Source organism: Salvelinus alpinus, chromosome 11 (assembly GCF_045679555.1).
Source record: "Salvelinus alpinus chromosome 11, SLU_Salpinus.1, whole genome shotgun sequence".
Lineage (NCBI taxonomy): Eukaryota > Metazoa > Chordata > Actinopteri > Salmoniformes > Salmonidae > Salvelinus > Salvelinus alpinus.
The window spans coordinates 72,270,530-72,291,868 of record NC_092096.1 but is presented as its reverse complement, the minus strand read 5'-3'; the positions used below and the strand labels follow the sequence as shown (position 1 = coordinate 72,291,868).

Below are 21,339 nucleotides of genomic sequence, written 5' to 3'. Positions count from 1 at the left end.
GAAACACGAGGGAGGATTTGACAGCATAGCACCACTAAACTAGAAACATGAGGGAGGATTTGACAGCATAGTGCCACTAAACTAGAAACATGAGGGAGGATTTGACAGCATAGCACCACTAAACTAGAAACACGAGGGAGGATTTGACAGCATAGCACCAGAGGGGCCTTCAGGAATTCCTGTTCGTCACCACGATGTCATCAGAGGATCCAGAATAATAAAATGCTAGCTAGCTAGGCTACATTTTGTTCCTCGTTGGACCTGCGTTTACAATGTTTCCAACTTCAGTTTGTGTGGTTGTTGGTTTATCTTTCTGTAACTTTGTAGAATGTACGGTCTGCAAGTGCAGGGCCATATTGCGTCATGATCGCAAGATGTCCCGATATCTTTTCCAACTGTCCCGTTATCTGGTATAATGTACATTCTAGAATGCCTTTCTAGCCAATAAGAAAGGAGTATTCAACAATGCAGAGGTATATAATAATATACATATAGACCTGGCCGCAGGAAGATGTTTAGTGCTGGTGGGGATCTCTTCGTCAAGGGAGTGCTGACACAATATTTTCACTAATGCCTATTTTTATCTTCTCTGTCAAGAGTAATATTTGTTTTATTTAACAGGGCAAGTCAGTTAAGAACAAATTCTTATTTACAATGACAGCCTACCCCGGGCCACTTGTCCCTATGGGTATCCCAATCACAGCCGGATGTGACGCAGCCTGAATTCGAACCAGGGTGTCTGCAGCGATGCCTCTTGTACTGAGATGCAGTGTCTTAGCCCCCTGCGCCACTCAGGAGTCAGTAGTATAACCTCAGTGAGGCACCCTCAACGCCCCTACTTCCCATGGCTATGACTGTATATAATGATAGTTTATGTTAATAAAACAGCAGTCCTTTATTATAAGTTAAAAGGTTCAAATACAACCGAACATGTTTATAATAACATATGCATCAGAACCGAACCAAGATATCACAGAGAGGCATCTCTATCTAAGATTATAATTTACATTCTAGAACACCTGCTTCTCCTTTTCCCTCCTCTCCCGTTCAGAACCCAGGCATTCCGTTTCTTCTAGAACCTCTTCTAGAACCACATGGTTCTGTTCTAGATCCTCAAACTGAGTCAGGAGTTCCTTCTGCACCATGGGGATGGTTTTATAGGCGGGGGACGGCGGGGGACCGACATCCACTGGCTGTAGTTTGATCTTAGCGATGTCCTTATTGAGAGGAGAGCTCGTCTGATGCTTGGCAGTGTTACTGAACAGGGTCATCTGATCGTCTAGCGATCTGTAGCCGTCGTGGTCGATACGGAAAGCAACGGGCCTGTTGCATGATCCCTGACAGGAGCGCAGTTTGATCTCAACGTCCACCTAGGGTACAGAGAGAAACACAGAGTGAACAGAGGTTCCCTACATAGTGCACTACTTTAGACCAGGGCCCTATGAGTCTCCCTATTCCCTATATATAGTGCACTACTTTAGACCAGAGCCCTATGGCACCCTATTCCCTATTATAGTGCACTACTTTAGACCAGGGCCCTATGAGTCTCCCTATTCCCTATATAGTGCACTACTTTAGACCAGAGCCCTATGGAACCCTATTCCCTATATAGTGCTCTGGGGCCATATGGATAAGTGAGTGGTGGTTTATCAAGCGCATGAGTTCTGATTCAGCATCAGTTCAGCCATTTGAAACCATAATGAATAAGATTAAATGGAGAGTGGGGCTGATCCTACATCAGAGACACACGATGCCCCTGGTCAATAGTACACCGTGTAGACAACAGGGTGCTATTTCACACTCAGCCAAAGGTCAATGTCCATCTGATGTGTTACAGAGAAACACAGAGATTAGAGGAGTAAACCGTTAGGATTTGACCGAAGCTCTTAGGTAAACACTAGAGGACCTTGACTGGTGGGATGAGTTTGGAGAGGATCACGTTTGTGTCCCAAACGTCTCCCTGTTCCCTATCCAGCGCACTACTTTTGAAAAGGTTCTGGTGCACTAGATAGGGAACAGGGAGACGTTTGGGACAGGACCCATGTTTTGTCATATGAGTCAAAGTTAGCTGTGCTAGAGTTTTGCCTCCCCCGCATGTCCCCCGCATGTTCTCAAAATCAGAGAGATCAATAGTCACTAACACAACAGTTGTGTGTCATACGGCATTGATATTCAACTATCCTCATCTCCTTTCCTCATCTCCTTTCCTTGTCTCCTATCCTAATCTGATATCCTCATCTCCTATCCTCATATCCTATCTTCATCTCATTTCCTCATCTCCTATCTTCATCTCTTATCCTCACCTCCTTTCCTCACCTCCTTTCCTCATCTCATTTCCTTCGTGAGCACTGAATGGAGTTTATGGGTGAATGTGATATGATGAAAATCTCCAGCGCATTCTGAAAGTATTCAGACCCCTTCCCTTTTTCCACTATGTTACGTCACAGCCTTGTAATAAAATGTATTTATTACAAGGCTGTGTAAGAAAGGTGTTTCCAAAGACGTGTTTCCAATGAAGTTGAAAAATTGTGAAGTTTCCCTTTCACTTTCTAAGTCTGACTCTTGACTCTCTAAGTCTGACTCTTAACTTTCTAAGTCTGACTCTTAACTCTCTAAGTCTGACTCTTGACTCTCTAAGTCTGACTCTTAACTTTCTAAGTCTGACTTTCTAAGTCTGACTCTTAACTCTCTAAGTCTGACTCTTAACTTTCTAAGTCTGACTTTCTAAGTCTGACTCTTAACTCTCTAAGTCTGACTCTCTAAGTCTGACTCTTAACTCTCTAAGTCTGACTCTTGACTCTCTAAGTCTGACTCTTGACTCTCTGAGTCTGACTCTCTAAGTCTAACTCTCGAAGTCTGACTCTTAACTCTCTAAGTCTGACTCTTAACTCTCTAAGTCTGACTCTTAACTCTCTAAGACTGACTCTTAACTCTCTAAGTCTAACTTTCTAAATCTAACTCTTAACTCTAAATCTGACTCTTCACTCTCTAAGTCTGACTCTCTAAGTCTGACTCTTAACTCTCTAAGTCTGACTCTTACCTCTTGCCGGTACATGTCCTCTAGCTGTTTCTGGACGTGGCTATGCTGCTCCTTCAGTTTCCGAAACAACGCAGCCGACCTTTTCCTTAGCGATGTCAGGTTCATGGCCAACCCCTCAGCAAACTCCACGTACCTCAGCTCAGACACTGTAGTCACAATCAATCAATCAATCAATCAATCAATGAAAACAGAAGATGGAGAGAGAAAGGGGGAAGAAGGACTGGGAGAAGCAGAGAGAAAAACAGAAGGAAGGCAATTGATTGATAGATATTGTAGAAAGATCTATGGCTTGGTTGGTAGACAGACAAACAGTCATCGATTGATACAGTTGATGTCAGAAGTTTACATACACTAGGTTGGAGTCATTAAAACTCGTTTTTCAACCACTCCACAAATTTCTTGTTAACAAACTATAGTTTTGTCAAGTCGGTCATTTTTCCAACAATTGTTTACAGACAGATTATTTCACTTATAATTCACTGTATCACAATTCCAGTGGGTCAGAAGTTTACATACACTAAGTTGACTGTGCCTTTAAACAGCTTGGAAAATTCCAGAAAATGATATCATGGCTTTAGAAGCTTCTGATAGGCTAACTGACATAATTTGAGTCAATTGGAGGTGAACCTGTGGATGTATTTCAAGACCTACCTTCAAACTCAGTGCCTCTTTGCTTGACATCATGGGAAAATGAAAAGAAATCAGCCAAGACCTCAGAAAAATTATTGTAGACAAGTCTGGTTCATCCTTGGGAGCAATTTCCAAATGCCTGAAGGTACCACGTTCATCTGTACAAACAATAGTACGCAAGTATAAACACCATGGGACCACGCAGCCGTCATACCGCTCAGGAAGGAGACGTGTTCTGTCTCCTCGAGATGAACGTACTTTGGTACGAAAAGTGCAAATCTATTCCAGAACAACAGCAAAGGACCTTGTGAAGATGCTGGAGGAAACAGGTACAAAAGTATCTATATCCACAGTTAAACGAGTCCTATATCGACATATCCTGAAAGGCTTCTCAGCAAGGAAGAAGCCACTGCTCCAAAACCACCATAAAAAAGTTTGCAACTGCACATGGGGACAAATATCGTACTTTTTGGAGAAATGTCCTCTGGTCTGATGAAACAAAAATAGAACTGTTTGGCCATAATGACCATCGTTATGTTTGGAGGAAAAAGGGGGGGGCTTGCAAGCCGAAGAACACCATCCCAACCATGAAGCACGGGGGTGGCAGCATCATGTTGTGGGGGTGCTTTGCTGCAGGAGGGACTGGTGCACTTCACAAAATAGATGGCATCATGATGAGGGACAATTATGTGGATATATTGAAGCAACATCTCAAGACATCAGTCAGGAAGTTGAAGCTTGGTCGCAAATGGGTCTTCCAAACGGACAATGACCCCAAGCATACTTCCAAAGTTGTGGCAAAATGGCTTAAGGACAACAAAGTCAAGGTATTGGAGTGGCCATCACAAAGCCCTGACCTCAATCCTATAGAAGATATATGGGCAGAACTGAAAAAGCATGTGCGAGCAAGGAGGCCTACAAACCTGATTCAGTTACACCAGCTCTGTCAGGAGGAATGGGCCAAAATTCACCCAACTTATTGTGGGAAGCTTATGGAAGGCTACCTGAAACGTTTGACCCAAGTTAAACAATGTAAAGGCAATGGTACCAAATACTAATTGAGTGTATGTAAACTTCAGACCCACTGGGAATGTGATGAAAGCTGAAATAAATCATTCTCTCTACTATTATTCTGACATTTCACATTCTTAAAAAAAAGTGGTGATCCTAACTGACCTAAAACAGGGAATTTTTATTAGGATTAAATGTCAAGAATTGTGAAAAACTGAGTTTTAATGTATTTGGCTAAAGTGTATGTAAACTTCCGACTTCAACTGTAGATAGATAATGTAGAAAGATCGATGGCTCGGTTGGTAGATGGACAGACAGGCAGACAGGCAGACAGGCAGACAGGCAGGCAGGCAGGCAGACAGACAGACAGACAGACAGACAGACAGACAGACAGACAGACAGACAGACAGACAGACAGACAGACAGACAGACAGACAGACAGACAGACAGACAGACAGACAGACAGACAGACAGACAGACAGACAGACAGACAGACAGACAGACAGACAGACAGACATTGATCATTTTGTTTGATCGATTGGAGGTGTTGTCACCTACTGTGTGTCTTGACAATGGCCTTGCGGTTGCTATTGTAGATGTGTTTGGTGGTCACCATGGATGATGTAGCCGCGTCCTCGTACCTGTAGGAATGATTCAATAGACTGCAAACTCTCCTTCCAGACTCATATCAAACATCTCCAATCCAAAATCAAATCAAGAATCGGCTTTCTATTCCGCAACAAAGCCTCCTTCACTCACGCCGCCAAACTTACCCTAGTAAAACTGACTATCCTACCGATCCTCGACTTCGGCGATGTCATCTACAAAATAGCTTCCAACACTCTACTCAGCAAACTGGATGCAGTTTATCACAGTGCCATCCGTTTTGTTACTAAAGCACCTTATACGACCCACCACTGTGACCTGTATGCCCTAGTCGGCTGGCCCTCGCTACATGTTCGGCGTCAGACCCACTGGCTCCAGGTCATCTACAAGGCTATGCTAGGTAAAGTGCTGCCTTATCTCAGTTCACTGGTCACGATGGCTACACCCACCCGCAGCACGCGCTCCAGCAGGTGTATCTCACTGATCATCCCTAAAGCTAAAACCTCATTTGGACGCCTTTCCTTCCAGTTCTCTGCTGCCTGCGACTGGAACGAATTGCAAAAATCTCTGAAGTTGGAGACTTTTATCTCCCTCAACAACTTTAAAAATCTGCTATCCGAGCAGCTAACCGATCGCTGCAGCTGTACATAGTCCATCTGTAAACTACCCACCCAATTTACCTACCTCACCCCCCATACTGCTTTTATTTATTTACTTTTCTGCTCTTTTGCACACCAGTATCTCTTCTTGCACATGATCATCTGATGATTTATCACTCCAGTGTTAATCTGCTAAATTGTAATTATTCGATTTATTGCCTACCTCATGCCTTTTGCACACATTGTATATAGATTCTCTTTTTTTCTACCATGTTACTGACTTGTTTATTGTTTACTCCATGTGTAACTCTGTGTTGTCTGTTCACACTGCTATGCTTTATCTTGGCCAGGTCGCAGTTGCAAATGAGAACTTGTTCTCAACTAGCCTACCTGGTTAAATAAAGGTGAAATAAAAATAAATAAAAGATTCTCGGCTTTAACTTTCACAGCATGTAATATGTTTAACTAGGTTTAATCTCAGTTAACCCAGACCTAAAGTCTCACGTAATTTGTCAGCTGCTCAATGAACTTCTGGGACCCTACGTGTTGAGAGAAGAGATGAGAAGATGAGGAGATCCTAGAAGGAGGAGATCCTAGAATGAGGAGATCCTAGAATGAGGAGATCCTTGAATGAGGAGATCCTAGAATGAGGAGATAAGGAGATCCTAGAATGAGGAGATCCTAGAATGAGGAGATAAGGAGATCCTAGAATGAGGAGATCCTAGAATGAGGAGATCCTTGAATGAGGAGATCCTAGAATGAGGAGATAAGGAGATCCTAGAATGAGGAGATCCTAGAATGAGGAGATAAGGAGATCCTAGAATGAGGAGATCCTAGAATGAGGAGATCATTGAATGAGGAGATCCTTGAATGAGGAGATCCTAGAATGAGGAGATCCTAGAACGAGGAGATCCTAGAATGAGGAGATCCTAGAACGAGGAGATCCTAGAACGAGGAGATCCTAGAATGAGGAGATAAGGAGATGCTAGAATGAGGAGATCCTAGAATGAGGAGATCCTAGAATGAGGAGATCCTAGAACGAGGAGATAAGGAGATCCTAGAACGAGGAGATCCTAGAACGAGGAGATCCTAGAACGAGGAGATCCTAGAATGAGGAGATAAGGAGATCCTAGAACGAGGAGATCCTAGAACGAGGAGATCCTAGAACGAGGAGATCCTAGAATGAGGAGATAAGGAGATGCTAGAATGAGGAGATCCTAGAATGAGGAGATCCTAGAATGAGGAGATCCTAGAATGAGGAGATCCTAGAATGAGGAGATAAGGAGATGCTAGAATGAGGAGATCCTAGAATGAGGAGATCCTAGAATGAGGAGATCCTAGAACGAGGAGAAGCTAGAACGAGGAGATCCTAGAACGAGGAGATAAGGAGATGCTAGAACGAGGAGATCCTAGAATAGAACGAGGAGATCCTAGAACGAGGAGATCCTAGAACGAGGAGAAGCTAGAACGAGGAGATCCTAGAATGAGGAGATCCTAGAATGAGGAGATCCTAGAATGAGGAGATAAGGAGATGCTAGAATGAGGAGATCCTAGAATGAGGAGATCCTAGAATGAGGAGATCCTAGAACGAGGAGAAGCTAGAACGAGGAGATCCTAGAACGAGGAGATAAGGAGATGCTAGAACGAGGAGATCCTAGAATGAGGAGATCCTAGAACGAGGAGATCCTAGAATGAGGAGATCCTAGAACGAGGAGAAGCTAGAACGAGGAGATCCTAGAACGAGGAGATCCTAGAACGAGGAGATCCTAGAATGAGGAGATCCTAGAACGAGGAGATCCTAGAATGAGTAGATCCTAGAATGAGGAGATCCTAGAACGAGGAGATCCTAGAACGAGGAGAAGCTAGAACGAGGAGATCCTAGAACGAGGAGATCCTAGAACGAGGAGATCCTAGAACGAGGAGATTCTGGAACGAGGAGATCCTAGAACGAGGAGAAGCTAGAACGAGGAGATCCTAGAACGAGGAGATCCTAGAACGAGGAGATCCTAGAATGAGGAGATCCTAGAACGAGGAGATCCTAGAATGAGTAGATCCTAGAATGAGGAGAGGAACCGGAATGAGGAGTAAGTTAAGGACCAAATGTCCCCTCCCTTTCTGAAATTCCAAAAGATACTAACATCTGCAGAATCGTGATTCGTCCAAATAACCAGTGACGAACAACACCGGAACTACTACTGCTCGTCAAGGCCGGTTCTAGGCCAGTTCTAGGGCGGTTCTAGGGCGGTTCTAGGCCGGTTCTAGGGCGGTTCTAGGCCGGTTCTAGGCCGGTTCTAGGCCGGTTCCAGCTAGTGATATAAGCGGTCGCTTAAGGCCCCTGGCTTGCATGACCAAAACAATTAAACAATAATATATTATTAACAATATATAATATATATATAAGTTCCTAAAATATATATATATATATATATATATTAGCAATTCAGTTGGGGTCTCAATTTACTATTGAGAGTAAGAATACACCAGGTGCAATATCGAAATTTGGTTGTTCAACTCGTTATCCGATGGATCCCATTCCTTCAATAATGCTTTAGAACGATGCATGGTTAGCTCATAGCTTGGAAGCAAACTCTCTCTTAGCTAGGCGGCCTCAGTCGGGGGGGAACCGGCGGGTTATATATTATTAGCATATTTCCCAGCATGCCTTTCAGGTGAATGTGAGACATACCCACCCATGACTATGTTTGTTAGTGACAGAGATAATGTTTTTACATTCAACATCAAATCAATTAAAAACTAACTGTGTTTGAATTAAAAGTAAACCAGGTTTGATCTATATCGTAAGGCCTTTAGTTGTGGTCTGTAACTCTTGAGAAACAGCCTACCTGAACGTCACATTAAGATGATGTGTGTAGTGATTTGTAATTCTTATCAGAGAACATCCAACAACTTGAATTTGTTTGTTAAACACAACGTGCTTTCAGAATGACTGCACCGATGCACGACTTACAAGACGTTAAATCCATCTAAACATCAAGACGTTAAATCCATCTAAACATCAAGACGTTAAATCCATCTAAACATCAAGACGTTAAATCCATCTAAACTGGAACAACTATCTCAGTAACGGGTGCAATAAATCCAACTCCTTACAGATTGGATTAGTTTAGGAAAAAAAAGTCGATTTATTGATCTTTGTGTAGTATAAGATCAATTAATCAATCAACGTGCATGCAGAAACATAGTTATTAAAAAACGGACTATTCTAAAAAAATCAACTTGCAGCAATTAACAATCAGTGGTGTAAAAATAACCCCAGTTTTGGTGTTACTAACAAGAGTTGAACCAAAACCACGACCGGTATTATCATATTTCCCAGCATGCTTTATTGCAGGTTGATTTTTAAGAATTGTTTCAATATCTACGTTTTTACGTGTACTGTACATTGACACATTTTTCTTTACCCTTAACACTGAGATTTTAACCACTTACAAATCAAATCAATCAGTATACCTCTGTGTCCTCTCGCAGATGTCCCTCAGTCTCCCCGCCGTTTGTCTCTCTGTCTGCTCCATCAGACCCTGTAGTCTGCAGCCCGACGGACACCTGGACTCCTGTGGACGTTACCAAGAAGTCATTTATTGATTATTGGCTATTGATTGATTCGATAAGGTTATATTGATCAATTGTCTATCTCTCTGTCTGCTTCATCTGGCCTTGTAGTCTGCAGCCCGACGGACACCTGGACTCCTGTGGACGTTACCAAGAAGTAATTTACTGATTATTGGCTATTGATTGATTCGATAAGGTTATATTGATCAATTGTCTATCTCTCTGTCTGCTTCATCTGGCCTTGTAGCCTGCAGCCAGACCGACACCTGGGGCCTGTTGCACAAAAGTAGAATTAAGACATCCGGGATAAATGACTCAGCTGAGCTCAATGAAGCCAAAACATGTGCGTCCAGGCTTAATTGGTTGCACAAAGACCAAGCCAGGATGAGCAGACACGGATTCATTAAGCCAGGTGAAACCAATCCTGGATAGGTGCGCGCTCACGGCTCACTCAAATAGACCCCGCCACAGATCACAGATTAACTGATTTACCATGGCAACTAGAGCCGCGTACTTTTCCCCGTCGGAAGCACAAATCCTCATGGAGGCATACGAGGAGGTAAAAGATATAATTAAGAAGAAAGGCAACACCGCCACAGTGATAAAGCAAAGAGAAAAAGCGTGGCAAAGTATTGCAGACCGCCTGAATGCGTAAGTAGTGCACAATTACACACTCACCGCTCCGCTGAAACATCACAATTACAATTCAAATATTTAATTCACATCTCCAAAAATGCAGTTGTACTGTAATTATGAAACGGTTAAATTTTTAATTGAAATGGACTGCAGATATGAGTGAAATTGTGTAAAGTAACTCCATCACACTGTATAAAGCTATGATAAATTTTTTGATATTTTTACTGAAAACAAGACAAAAATACCAAGTAATTTTTTGCAGTGTGACTCCATTAAATGTGTGTGTGTGTGTGTGTGTGTGTGTGTGTGTGTGTGTGTGTAGATTAAACATGAACGGGCCAAAACGGACATGGCAGCAGGTCAAAATCAAATACAAGAACATTCTGCAGAATGGTATGGTCCCTGACTAATATTTAACAAAGCACAAGCATATATTGTACCCAGAAGGTGCCTGCTCACACATTGTCTGTACTGTTTTAGCAGTGAAAAAGAATACCCACAGACAAGGCACGGGTGGTGGGTCACCAAAGGCTGACCTTACCCCAGCAGAGGACATGGCCTTGGAGCTAAATAAAGGCAGGCCCGTCTTAGAGGGGATCCCTGGGGGGAAAGAGACGAGCATAGGTTCCTCCCAAGATGCCACCCGCTTCATTCAAGGTATGTCCTTCCATCTCTACATGGGATACAACCACATTCATATTGAATCAATTTGGACTGTCTGACTTTGGTTTACCTATTGCCTTGCAGTGTCTGGCAGCACTGTGTTCCTGTTAGAGCCACCAGCACAAGCACCAGACGATGCTGATCCAGTGAGTACTCCATCAAAGGCATACTGTAGGCCTGGCATGTCTTGTCTACTAGCTTCAATATGAATCCGATTAAATGTGATAGGGTGAAGGCCCCAGTGCAGCAGCAACAGCACATGATGGAGACGATGATGAGGAGGAGACCATCTCTCTGGATTCCAGAAGGCATGAGGTATCATGTTAAGACTGTGAAAGTACTATTTACTCTACAATGGTGAGGAGTCCTCATCAAAATCAAAAAATCTAATTTCTTTTACAGGACCCAGATGCTATACAGTGGGAAAACCAGCCTGGCAACATAGTGCGTATTAATAAAAGGACACCACATCCTGCCAAATTCCAGCTGCGCTAATTGTATTGTGTTCACAGAGCTCACAAGCTATCAGAAAGTTGTATGGCAACCACCTCCGGCGCCAAATAGAACTGGCAGACATAGACATTCAGTACAAGAAGAAAAAGATGGAAAATCTTGCACTGGAGTCCGAAATAAAAAAGAGGACAATTAGGAAACTGGACCTTGAAATAAAAAAACTTGAGAGGGAGGTGAGATATGCCTTCAATGTACACTGTATGCTAACTGTAACACAAATGTATTAATCATTATTTTTCTTTCCTCCCCCAGCTCCAAGAAGATGACACAGCTCAAAATAAAAATTAGGTATATTCTCGTAAAGTCAAGTGAGCCATGACATATGAGCTCTTATTGTGAGCACACAGGACGGTGGCATCTTTCTAAGGTTTTTTTTATTTTCCCAGCAATCAGTACAACCAAGTCATCGTTATAAGGCATCGCCCTCTTTTGCCCACCCCCCCAGCACCAGGTGTGGCCACTAGCCTATATGAAGGGCCAAAATTGTGTGTTCCTTTCTGCTCTGACAATGGCATGCCCATTCGTGCGAGATGTGGTGGATGAAGAAGCACTTGTGCTGAGGAGAGCCTTCAGGCGAGAAAGGGTCTTCAGGGACCGGTTGGACCCACTGGCCTTCCCTGATGACCATCTATATGAAAGATACAGGTTTTCTGCAGATGGCATCAGGTATCTATGCAGACTACTGGGTCCCAGGATTAAGCACCGCACTGCACGGAGCCATGCACTGAGTGTGGAGCAAATGGTTTGTGTGGCCTTGCGCTTTTTTGCTAGTGGAGCCTTCCTGTACTCAGTGGGGGATGCAGAACAGCTGAACAAGGCCACAATTTGCCGCACAATAAGGAGTGTGTGTCTGGCTATCAAAGCATTAGCAGATGTCTTCATCTCCTTCCCTGGCCACAGAAGACTCTGTGACATCAAAGAGGAGTTCTATAGGATTGCAGGTAAGAGGATCTACAAATTACAGGACAACTGTTAACACATAGTAGGATACTCATTACTTTGTGTGACAGGTTTCCCCAATGTCATTGGTGCAGTGGACTGCACACACATAAGGATAAAAGCCCCCTCAGGTGCCCATGAGGCCGATTTTGTGAATAGGAAATCCTTTCACAGCATTAATGTTCAGGTGAACATAACTTTTTGATATTGTCCATTGACGAACACTCTGCATTGCCAGTGATGTGCATTGATTGGTGTAATATTCCTCATCTTATGATTTCAGATGGTCTGCAATGCTGACTGTGTGATCAGCAATGTTGTGGCAAAATGGCCTGGCTCAGTCCATGACTCCAGAATCTTTCGGGCCTCTGAAATCTATCAGTGCCTATCACAAGGTAAGCCACACAACCCCTATTTATAACCATCATGGCTGTGTCAAGAATATCACTGTGTTTATGAGGTAGTAATGATGAGATTTTGTGTTGACAGGTGAATTCTCTGGTGTGTTGCTGGGAGACGGGGGGTATGGCTGCCAGCCTTTTCTCCTGACACCTTTCACAGACCCCCAGGAAGCACAGCAGGCCTACAACCATGCCCATGCCAGGACCAGGGCCAGAGTTGAAATGACCTTTGGCCTCCTGAAGGCACGCTTTCACTGCCTTCACAAATTAAGGGTCAGCCCTGTTAGGGCATGTGATATTACTGTGGCTTGTGCTGTCCTCCACAATGTGGCCTGCCTGAGGAAGGAGAGGGCCCCCAGAGTGCCACCAGCCATGGACTGGGACAATCCGGCAATCTTCCCTGATGACGACAGTGGTCGGCTGCTGAGGGACCAATATGTGTTGAATTATTTTAGTTAGTATGTGTGCTTTCAATTTTGGTTAAATATGTCCTGCGGTGGCAGAGGAATTTGGGTTTTTTTGGGTTCGTTTTTTGACGAATTTGGCCTCTTATGATGTTTGTGCGGTATACTGTGTGTAATACAAGGCTGCAGGGAGGCTACTGCATCCATTCATTTGTCTGTTCAGTTGATGTGTATGGATTTGTCCTGCATTTATTTTAGTGTGCAGACATGCAGGGTGTGTTATATACAGACCTTTGAATGTGTATGTATCATTTTGTATAATATGCTTGGATTCTGTGCTTTCCATCTTGTAGAGTCACTGTGACTTCAGTTTCGAAAGGAGCTGATGGTTTACCTGCTTTGTTTTGTCCTTATTCAATAAAGGAACATAATGTTACACATTGTGTTTTTATATTCATATGGAATGTGTATTTGTTTATATGACAGAGTACTAGGGCCACACTGAAGAAAAAGGATAAAGTCATAAATTTATGAGGCTGGTTCTTTCTGCAGAAAAGCTACATATTGTTTTTACAGTTTTGATACTTATGACAATGTGATACTTAATATTCTGGCACATCAGCATGTCTTTGTTTATGAAACCATACTGAAGTACAATTTCACGAAATGCCCCACATCTGTCATTTTAACAACTGTCCTCCTTTAAAACAACTGGTTACAATATTATGACTTGTGTTTTTTTCCCCTCTGTGGCCCTAATATTCTATCATTTTATATATAGCCTTATAGTCTATGGGAAACTGTAAATTATCTAATGATAGCAACATCATCTAAAAATCATTTTTTATCCAAAATCATTGAAATTAATGATCACAAACGTTTAAATAATAACAGTGGGTCTAGTTATATGTGATAACAATGTATAGTGAGCAGTGAAATAACTATTGGTTTCCATTTGTGGTGACTGCTGACTGACATTAGGGATGAGATTAAATAGATCCTGGAATTTAGCCTGGTCTGGAGCAGGCTAGCTCCACAGAATAAATCTCCATGGTAATTTATACCATAACATATCCTCCTGCCCCCTATCCATCTTTAGTGCAACCGGATTACGGATCAATTGAGCCAGGATCACCAAGATATCCTGGCTTAATCCCTTATCCTAGTTTTGTGCAACAGGCCCCTGGACTCCTACAGACACACACAGTGTATATTGTTAGGATATACATAAATATGCCATTGTATGTATTATCAATAATGTATACATTTGGTGGTGAGTTTGGTTGCGGTGGCCTTGGCTATATCGTGAGTGTGTATAACATTATCAGTTATAAGTTATCAATAAGTTCAGGATTGGATTGGTTTTATTCATTTCATCGGGTTAGATGGGATGTGTCTCACCGACTTTGGTCTAAGTAGAGGGTTTGGTGTGTTTGTGTATGGTGTGTGTGTGTATGGTGTGTGTGTTTGGTGTGTTTGTGTATGGTGTGTGTGTGTGTGGTGTGTTTGTATGGTGTGTTTATGTATGGTGTGTGTATATGGTGTGTTTGTGTATGGTGTGTGTGTATGCTGTGTTTGTGTATGGTGTGTGTGTATGGTGTGTTTGTGTATGGTGTGTTTGTGTATGGTGTGTGTGTATGCTGTGTTTGTGTATGGTGTGTGTGTATGCTGTGTTTGTGTATGGTGTGTGTGTATGGTGTGTTTGCGCACGTATGTACAGAGCATTCAGAAAGTATTCAGGCCCCTTGACTTTTTCCACATTTTGTTAAGTTACAGCCTTGTTCGGCAGGCAGCCTAGTGGTTGGAGCGTTGGACAAGTAACCAAAAGGTTGTTCCTAGGCCGTCATTGAAAATAATAATTTGTTCTTAACCAAAATGCCTAGTTAAATAAAGGTTCCATTTTTTTTTTTAAATCATGGATTAAATGTTAAAAATAAATCCTCATCAATCTACACACAATACCCCATAATGACAAAGCGAAAACTGTTTTTTATAATTATTTGCAAATGTATTAAAAAATCTAAACAGAAAAACCTTATTTACTTTTTGCTTTTATTTACTTTTCAGTATTTGCTATGAGACTCTAAATTGAGTTCAGGTGCATCCTGTTTCCATTGATCATCCTTGAGATGTTTCTACAACTTGATTGGAGTCCACCTGTGGTAAATTCAATTGATTGGACGTCATTTGGAAAGGCACACACCTGTCTATATAAGGTCCCACAGTTGACAGTGCATGTCAGAGCAAAAACCAAGCCATGAGATTGAAGTAATTGTCCGTAGAGCTCCGAGACAGGATTGTGTCGAGGCACAGATCTGGGAAGGGTATCAAAACATTTCTGCAGCATTGAAGGTTCCCAAGAACACAGTGGCCTCCATCGTTCTTAAATGGAAGAAGTTTGGAACCACCAAGACTCTTCCTAGAGCTGGCCGCCCAATCAAACTGAGTAATCGGGGGAGAAGGGCTTTGGTCAGGGAGGTGACCAAGAACCCGATGGTCACTCTGACAGAGCTCCAGAGTTCCTCTGTGGAGATGGGAGAACCTTCCAGAAGGACAACCATCTCTGCAGCACTCCACCAATCAGGCCTTTATGGTAGAGTGGCCAGATGGAAGCCACTCCTCAATAAAAGGCACTTGACAGCCCGCTTGGAGTTTGATAAAAGGCACCTAAAGACTCTCAGACCATGAGAAACAAGATTCTCTGGTCTGATGAAACCAAGATTGAACTCTGGCTTGAATGCTAATCGTCACGTCTGGAGGAAACCTGGCACCATCTCTACGGTGAAGCATGGTGGTGGCAGCATCATGCTGTGGAGATGTTTTTCAGCGCCAGGGACTGGGAGACTAGTCAGGATCGAGGGAAAGATGAACGGAGTAAGGTACAAAGAGATCCTTGATGAAAACCTGTTCCAGAGTGTTCAAGACCTCAGACTGGGGTGAAGGTTCACCTTCAAACAGGACAACGGCCCAACAAGACAACACAGGAGTGGCTTCGGGACAAGTCTCTGAATGTCCTCGAGTGGCCCAGCCAGAGCCCGGACTTGAACCCGATCGAACATCTCTGGAGAGACCTGAAAATAGCTGTGCAGCAACACTCCCCATCCAACCTGACAGAGCTTGAGAGGATTTGCAGAGAAGAATGGGAGAAACTCCCCAAATACAGGTGTGCCAAGCTTGTAGCGTCATACCCAAGAAAACTCAAGGCTGTAATCGCTGCCAAAGGTTCTTCAACAAAGTACTGAGTAAAGGGTCTGAATACTTATGTAAATGTGATATTTCACTTTTTAATTGTTAATACATTTGCTAAAATAAAAAATAAAAAACAGTTGTTGCTTTGTTGTGATGGGGGATTGTGTGTAGATTGATGAAGGTAAAAAAATCAATTTAATCCATTTTAGAATAAGGCTGTAACGTAACAAAATGTCAAGGGGTCTGAATGCTTTCTAAATTATGTGTGTGTGTGTGTGTGTGTGTGTGTGTGTGTGTGTGTGTGTGTGTGTGTGTGTGTGTGTGTGTGTGTGTGTGTGTGTGTGTGTGTGTGTGTGTGTGTGTGTGTGTGTGTGTGTGTGTGTGTGTGTGTGTGACTCACCCACTGGTGGTCAGAGCAGAGTGGGTACTCTGGTCTGTCAGGACACCATCCCCTCCTGCCTCTGTCTCTCTGTCTAACTGACTGGGTGACCCCAGTCCCTTGTTGCATCCACAGACTACACACTGCAACACACAACAACACACACACACACACACACACACACACATTTTTAGGCTATAACCCAGCCTAAAAAGGACCAGGGTGCGTTGACACGTTGCAGATTCATATAATGTATTCCACGATAGTGAAATACGATGATAGCATTTAGCTAATTATTGATTTCGGTCAATATTAGCTGTGTGCTAACATCAATTCAGGTGAATGTCACATCGCTGAACTAAATGTTGACAGAGTTCAAAGTTCAGTCAACTATCCATATTGACACCAAACTGACCAGATCAAGGGGAAGAGTGGGGTAGGTTGAGCCAGAGGTCAGTGTAACCACCCTTGTTTCCAAGAACCACAAAATGAATCATTTTACCAAATATTTAGGAAGAGGATTTAATGTATATAATAGTCTATATATTCTTAATGTATATAATGTAATATCCTAATGTCTATATATTCTTAATGTACCTTATATAATATTATATCTAATGTCTATATATACTTAATGTATATAATATAATATTCGAATGTCTATATATTCTTGTTGTATATAATATAATATCCTAATGTCTATATATTTGTAATGTATATAATATAATATCCTAATGTCTATATATTCTTATTGTATATAATATAATATCCTAATGTCTATATATTCTTATTGTATATAATATAATATTCGAATGTCTATATATTTGTAATGTATATAATATAATATCCTAATGTCTATATATTCTTATTGTATATAATATAATATTCTAATGTCTATATATTTGTAATGTATATAATATAATATCCTAATGTCTATATATTCTTAATGTATATAATATACTAATGTCTATATATTCTTAATGTATATAATATTCTAATGTCCATATATTCTTATTGCATATAATATAATATCCTAATGTCTATCTATTCTTCATGTATATAATATACTAATGTCTATATATTCTTAATGTATATAATATTCTAATGTCCATATATTCTTATTGTATATAATATAATATACTAATGTCTATATATTCTTAATGTATATAATATTCTAATGTCCATATATTCTTATTGCATATAATATAATATCCTAATGTCTATGTATTCTTCATGTATATAATATACTAATGTCTATATATATTTAATGTATAGGCCTATACCATAAAGAAGACTATAAAGTCATATTATTAACTCTCATCTCACTGGGCAAAAACTGGTTGACTCAAATTTGTTTCCCTGTCATTTCAACCCCAAAAATATTAAATGTGATGACATTGAATCAACACTGAAAACTGATTGGATTTTCTAAAAGACATCAACATATGAATTTCGTATGAATTTTTTCCCACCTAACTTTGAACATGAATCCAATGACAGGGTGGAATTTGAACTGACGTCTGTCCCCATTTGGGGGTGTGTTATTAATATTGTAATTGATTTCTGTTTATGCTATAAAATATAACTTTTTCCTGCTAACTTTTGAACAGCTCTACCGTGGTAGTTTGAACAGTAAACAGAAGACATGCATGTAATAACAAAAGACAAAACAAACAACCCAAAACATGAAGTTGAAGTGAACACGTCTTTATTGTTTGAACAATAGCTTGGTTTAGACGTTCTAACAGAAGTTCGAAAGTAGTTCTTAGAACCCCTTCTGTTCTCAGACCAGTTATTTGAACGTTAGCAGTTGGTTCAGAGGTTACTGATCTCAGACCAGTTATTTGAACGTTAGCAGTAGCTGGTTGGTTCAGAGGTTACTGATCTCAGACCAGTTATTTGAACGTCAGCAGTTGGTTCAGAGGTTACTGATCTCAGACCAGTTATTTGAACGTCAGCAGTTGGTTCAGAGGTTACTGATCTCAGACCAGTTATTTGAACGTTAGCAGTAGCTAGTTGGTTCAGAGGTTACTGATCTCAGACCAGTTATTTGAACGTTAGCAGTAGCTAGTTGGTTCAGAGGTTACTGATCTCAGACCAGTTATTTGAACGTTAGCAGTTGGTTCAGAGGTTACTGATCTCAGACCAGTTATTTGAACGTTAGCAGTAGCTGGTTGGTTCAGAGGTTACTGATCTCAGACCAGTTATCTGAACGTTAGCAGTTGGTTCAGAGGTTACTGATCTCAGACCAGTTATTTGAACATTAGCAATAGCTGGTTAGTTCACAGGTTACTGATCTCAGACCAGTTATTTGAACGTTAGCAGTAGCTGGTTGGTTCAGAGGTTACTGATCTCAGACCAGTTATTTGAACGTTAGCAGTTGGTTCAGAGGTTACTGATCTCAGACCAGTTATTTGAACGTTAGCAGTAGCTGGTTGGTTCAGAGGTTGCTTGGGGTTTTGTTTTTACATGAACATTCAATACATTGACATCATCACGGGGTCAGAAAACAAAGTCACATTTAATCATCTACTCACAGAATCAACAGTCAGCATTAGCTCTCTCTCTCCTTCCCTCTCTCTCTCCTTCCCTCTCTCCTTCCCTCTCTCTCTCAGGCCATAGCGAGCGGCCGTATCTTCATGCGGGTGGTCTTCAGACTATAGTCAGCTGGTTTGTACGTCAGCCACACCACTCCGTTTTCTATCTCGTACGGAACGTTACTACCGGGATCGTACTTCCCCCCTTTGTAGTAAACACCGTTTAAGTTAGCTCTCTGGCAGTTGTTATACCACCAGCCGCCGCCGTACATCTCTGCACAGCTCTCCTCCCATTGGTCATTATCCTTATCGAAGGTACTAAACTTCATCCCCTCGTGGGAGAGGAACGACCCCAACCCGGGCGACCCCTGACTCCCTAAACTAGACTCCCCCTTGACTAAAGCGTCTCCTGCGTCGCCTGCGTACTCCGCCACGGTTAACTGATACCCCTCAGCTTCGCACCCCACTTTCACTGTGTACTCGGCTATCGCCTCCCCTCCCTCCCAGTCTTCTAGCTCTACCCTCAACATGCTGTCCTCCCGGGTTAGAAGATGGAGGTGTTTTAACCCTAGCCATACCTCCCCTTTACCCTGGCCGTCCACTCCTCCGAACCCCTCCTGGTAGTCTGCCCAGGAACGGTTGAAGCTAACCCCCCCATGCGCTCTCTGTTGGACCAGGGTCCACCCTCCTAGAAACCCTTCCTGGTCGCAGTAAACCTCCACTACCCCGTTCAGAGAGGGGGTGGAGAGGGAGGTAGAGGGGTTAATTTTGTACAGGCCGCTCTTTTCCCCTGTGAGATGGTTCCGTTGGATGTCGGAGCAATCTGAAAGCAGACGGAGAGACTACGGATTAGGGGCCCGGGAAGAATGGAGAGACCGGAATTCAGTAGTGAATTTAGTGTTGTCCTTTTCAGTGAAGAGAAATTACAACAGTCCTTTTGTTCTCCATGATTACACTTCTTATCCATTGAATATTTAATGAGCATACAGTAATATGTACAGTACAGTATATCTTATACAGTATCTCTGTAAAGTTTTATTTGTTAAAATAAAAAATAAAAAATGTTAGCTACAACCACATCATATGAGCAATGGCTGAACTAGCTTACACATCTTTGTTAATTTGGCTACTGTTCATCAGATTCTGAAAGTTAATTTTACAATCTAGGCTTTGCTTTGAGCTATGACAAAATTAGCAATGTTTCACCTCTGACTGCTAGCTAAGACGCTGAAAGCTTCTGGCTAAGACTCTACCCTCTAACGGCTGCTAGCATAATATGCTAATTGCTATTGGCAGTTTGGCTAAGGTGCTAATGGAGGCTAACATGCTAATTGCTAACGGCTGCAAGGTTAAGATGCTAACAGCGGGCTAGCTAGGTCAACTGCTGTGCGGTTACTCCAGGTCAGATGTACCTTTTCCCACATAATCCGCCTGCCGCTCGCTCCGGACGCTAGTCTTCACGCTGCGGGCGTGGAAATCTGGGACGTCGTCTTCCTCATTCCCGCGCATGAACGCTCCGAGATCCATTCCGAACGGATCTCCTCCGAAACCGCCGCCGGTGCCGCCGGTCTTGGTGCTGGTGAGGATGCTACTGCCTCCCTTGGTGCCGCCGTGGCTCGTGGTTTTGGTCAACGAGGAGGAGGAAGAGGAGGATGAGGAAGAGGAGGAGGTGAGGGATGGGAAGAAGTCGCCCATCCCTCCTCCTCCTCCTCCGCCACCGTGCTTCAGCGCCTCACAGCCGAGTCCGCCCGATACCTCCTCGATGCGCTCCACTGGCCCGTCCTTCGTATGTACTATCGTCCTTTTCGTCGTCTTTGTACAGCTCGACGTCTGAGTGGTCAGGTGACCAGTAGTGGCGAAATCTCCGCCTCCGAGACTTCCCAGACCACCGCCGAATCCACCCATCCCTTTAAAGAAATCCCCAACTCCATCCCCCCTTGTCCCCCCACCACCACCCAGCTCCGTGATCGTTTTCCTCGGCCCGTCCTTCGTCCCCGACCCCGTTGACAAACTCGATGACGATGAAGAGCCTGAAGTCGAAGGCTTGAAGTGCGTACCCGGGACCTTGGCGGCAGACGAAGCGTCAGACTCCTGGGTCTCCAAGGTTAGCTTCACGGTCTTCACCTCCGGGAAGAAAACCTCCTTCTGCTCCTCCGCCGGGCCGGACTTGTACTTACTGAGAGGGGGGGGTGGAGGGGGGGGGTGGAGAGAAGGGTACGGGA

The 21,339-nt window shown here is 42.8% G+C and overlaps 3 protein-coding genes across 8 annotated transcripts in view; 1 reads left to right on the top strand and 2 right to left on the bottom strand.

The window, feature by feature from the left end:
- Positions 1-577: 577 nt before the first annotated feature.
- On the bottom strand, positions 578-16,672 carry LOC139534758 (fibrinogen alpha chain). Its single transcript, XM_071334182.1, has 5 exons — positions 16,602-16,672; positions 9,337-9,458; positions 5,240-5,322; positions 3,041-3,186; positions 578-1,370 (listed from the first exon to the last, which is right to left on the bottom strand). Exons 3-5 carry the CDS (start codon positions 5,295-5,297, stop codon positions 1,011-1,013), a joined length of 564 nt encoding a protein of 187 aa, XP_071190283.1. The 5' UTR covers positions 5,298-5,322; positions 9,337-9,458; positions 16,602-16,672; the 3' UTR covers positions 578-1,010.
- Positions 9,603-13,450, top strand: LOC139534759 (putative nuclease HARBI1). 5 transcript variants are annotated; one of them, XR_011667005.1, is made up of 9 exons: positions 9,728-10,485; positions 10,573-10,749; positions 10,840-10,901; positions 10,984-11,070; positions 11,158-11,441; positions 11,521-11,556; positions 11,655-12,209; positions 12,491-12,602; positions 12,697-13,450. XR_011667005.1 is itself a non-coding variant. In XM_071334183.1 (3 exons), the coding sequence occupies exons 1-3, from the start codon at positions 12,141-12,143 to the stop codon at positions 13,065-13,067; spliced, it is 552 nt and encodes a 183-aa protein (XP_071190284.1). In that variant the 5' UTR covers positions 11,158-12,140; the 3' UTR covers positions 13,068-13,450. The 5 variants fall into 5 exon arrangements, 1 of the variants encoding a protein (XP_071190284.1); XR_011667004.1 differs by having other exon boundaries at positions 9,726-10,485; positions 11,521-12,209; XR_011667003.1 differs by having other exon boundaries at positions 9,726-10,485; positions 11,158-11,556.
- Positions 16,673-18,271: 1,599 nt separating the features above from the next.
- fga (fibrinogen alpha chain) overlaps positions 18,272-21,339 on the bottom strand; it is a 10,585-nt gene continuing 7,517 nt past the window's right edge. For both annotated transcript variants that reach the window (XM_071334177.1, XM_071334178.1), the window contains exons 6-7: positions 20,530-21,293; positions 18,272-19,940 (exon numbers count right to left, since the gene is read on the bottom strand). In XM_071334177.1, coding sequence (XP_071190278.1) covers positions 19,192-19,940; positions 20,530-21,293 — 1,513 coding nt within the window. In that variant the 3' untranslated portion in view covers positions 18,272-19,191. The remainder of the gene's footprint in view (positions 19,941-20,529; positions 21,294-21,339) is intronic.

Excerpts from the sequence above, each read along its gene's own strand:
- LOC139534758 (XM_071334182.1), bottom strand. The coding sequence starts at position 5,297 with ATGGTGACCACCAAACACATCTACAATAGCAACCGCAAGGCCATTGTC. Across the intron at positions 3,187-5,239 it reads GGCCATTGTCAAGACACACA|TGTCTGAGCTGAGGTACGTG; the intron begins GTAGGTGACAAC and ends TTGTGACTACAG. Across the intron at positions 1,371-3,040 it reads AGGACATGTACCGGCAAGAG|GTGGACGTTGAGATCAAACT; the intron begins GTAAGAGTCAGA and ends TCTGTACCCTAG.
- LOC139534759 (XM_071334183.1), top strand. The coding sequence starts at position 12,141 with ATGTCTTCATCTCCTTCCCTGGCCACAGAAGACTCTGTGACATCAAAG. Across the intron at positions 12,210-12,490 it reads GGAGTTCTATAGGATTGCAG|ATGGTCTGCAATGCTGACTG; the intron begins GTAAGAGGATCT and ends TTATGATTTCAG. Across the intron at positions 12,603-12,696 it reads CTATCAGTGCCTATCACAAG|GTGAATTCTCTGGTGTGTTG; the intron begins GTAAGCCACACA and ends TTGTGTTGACAG.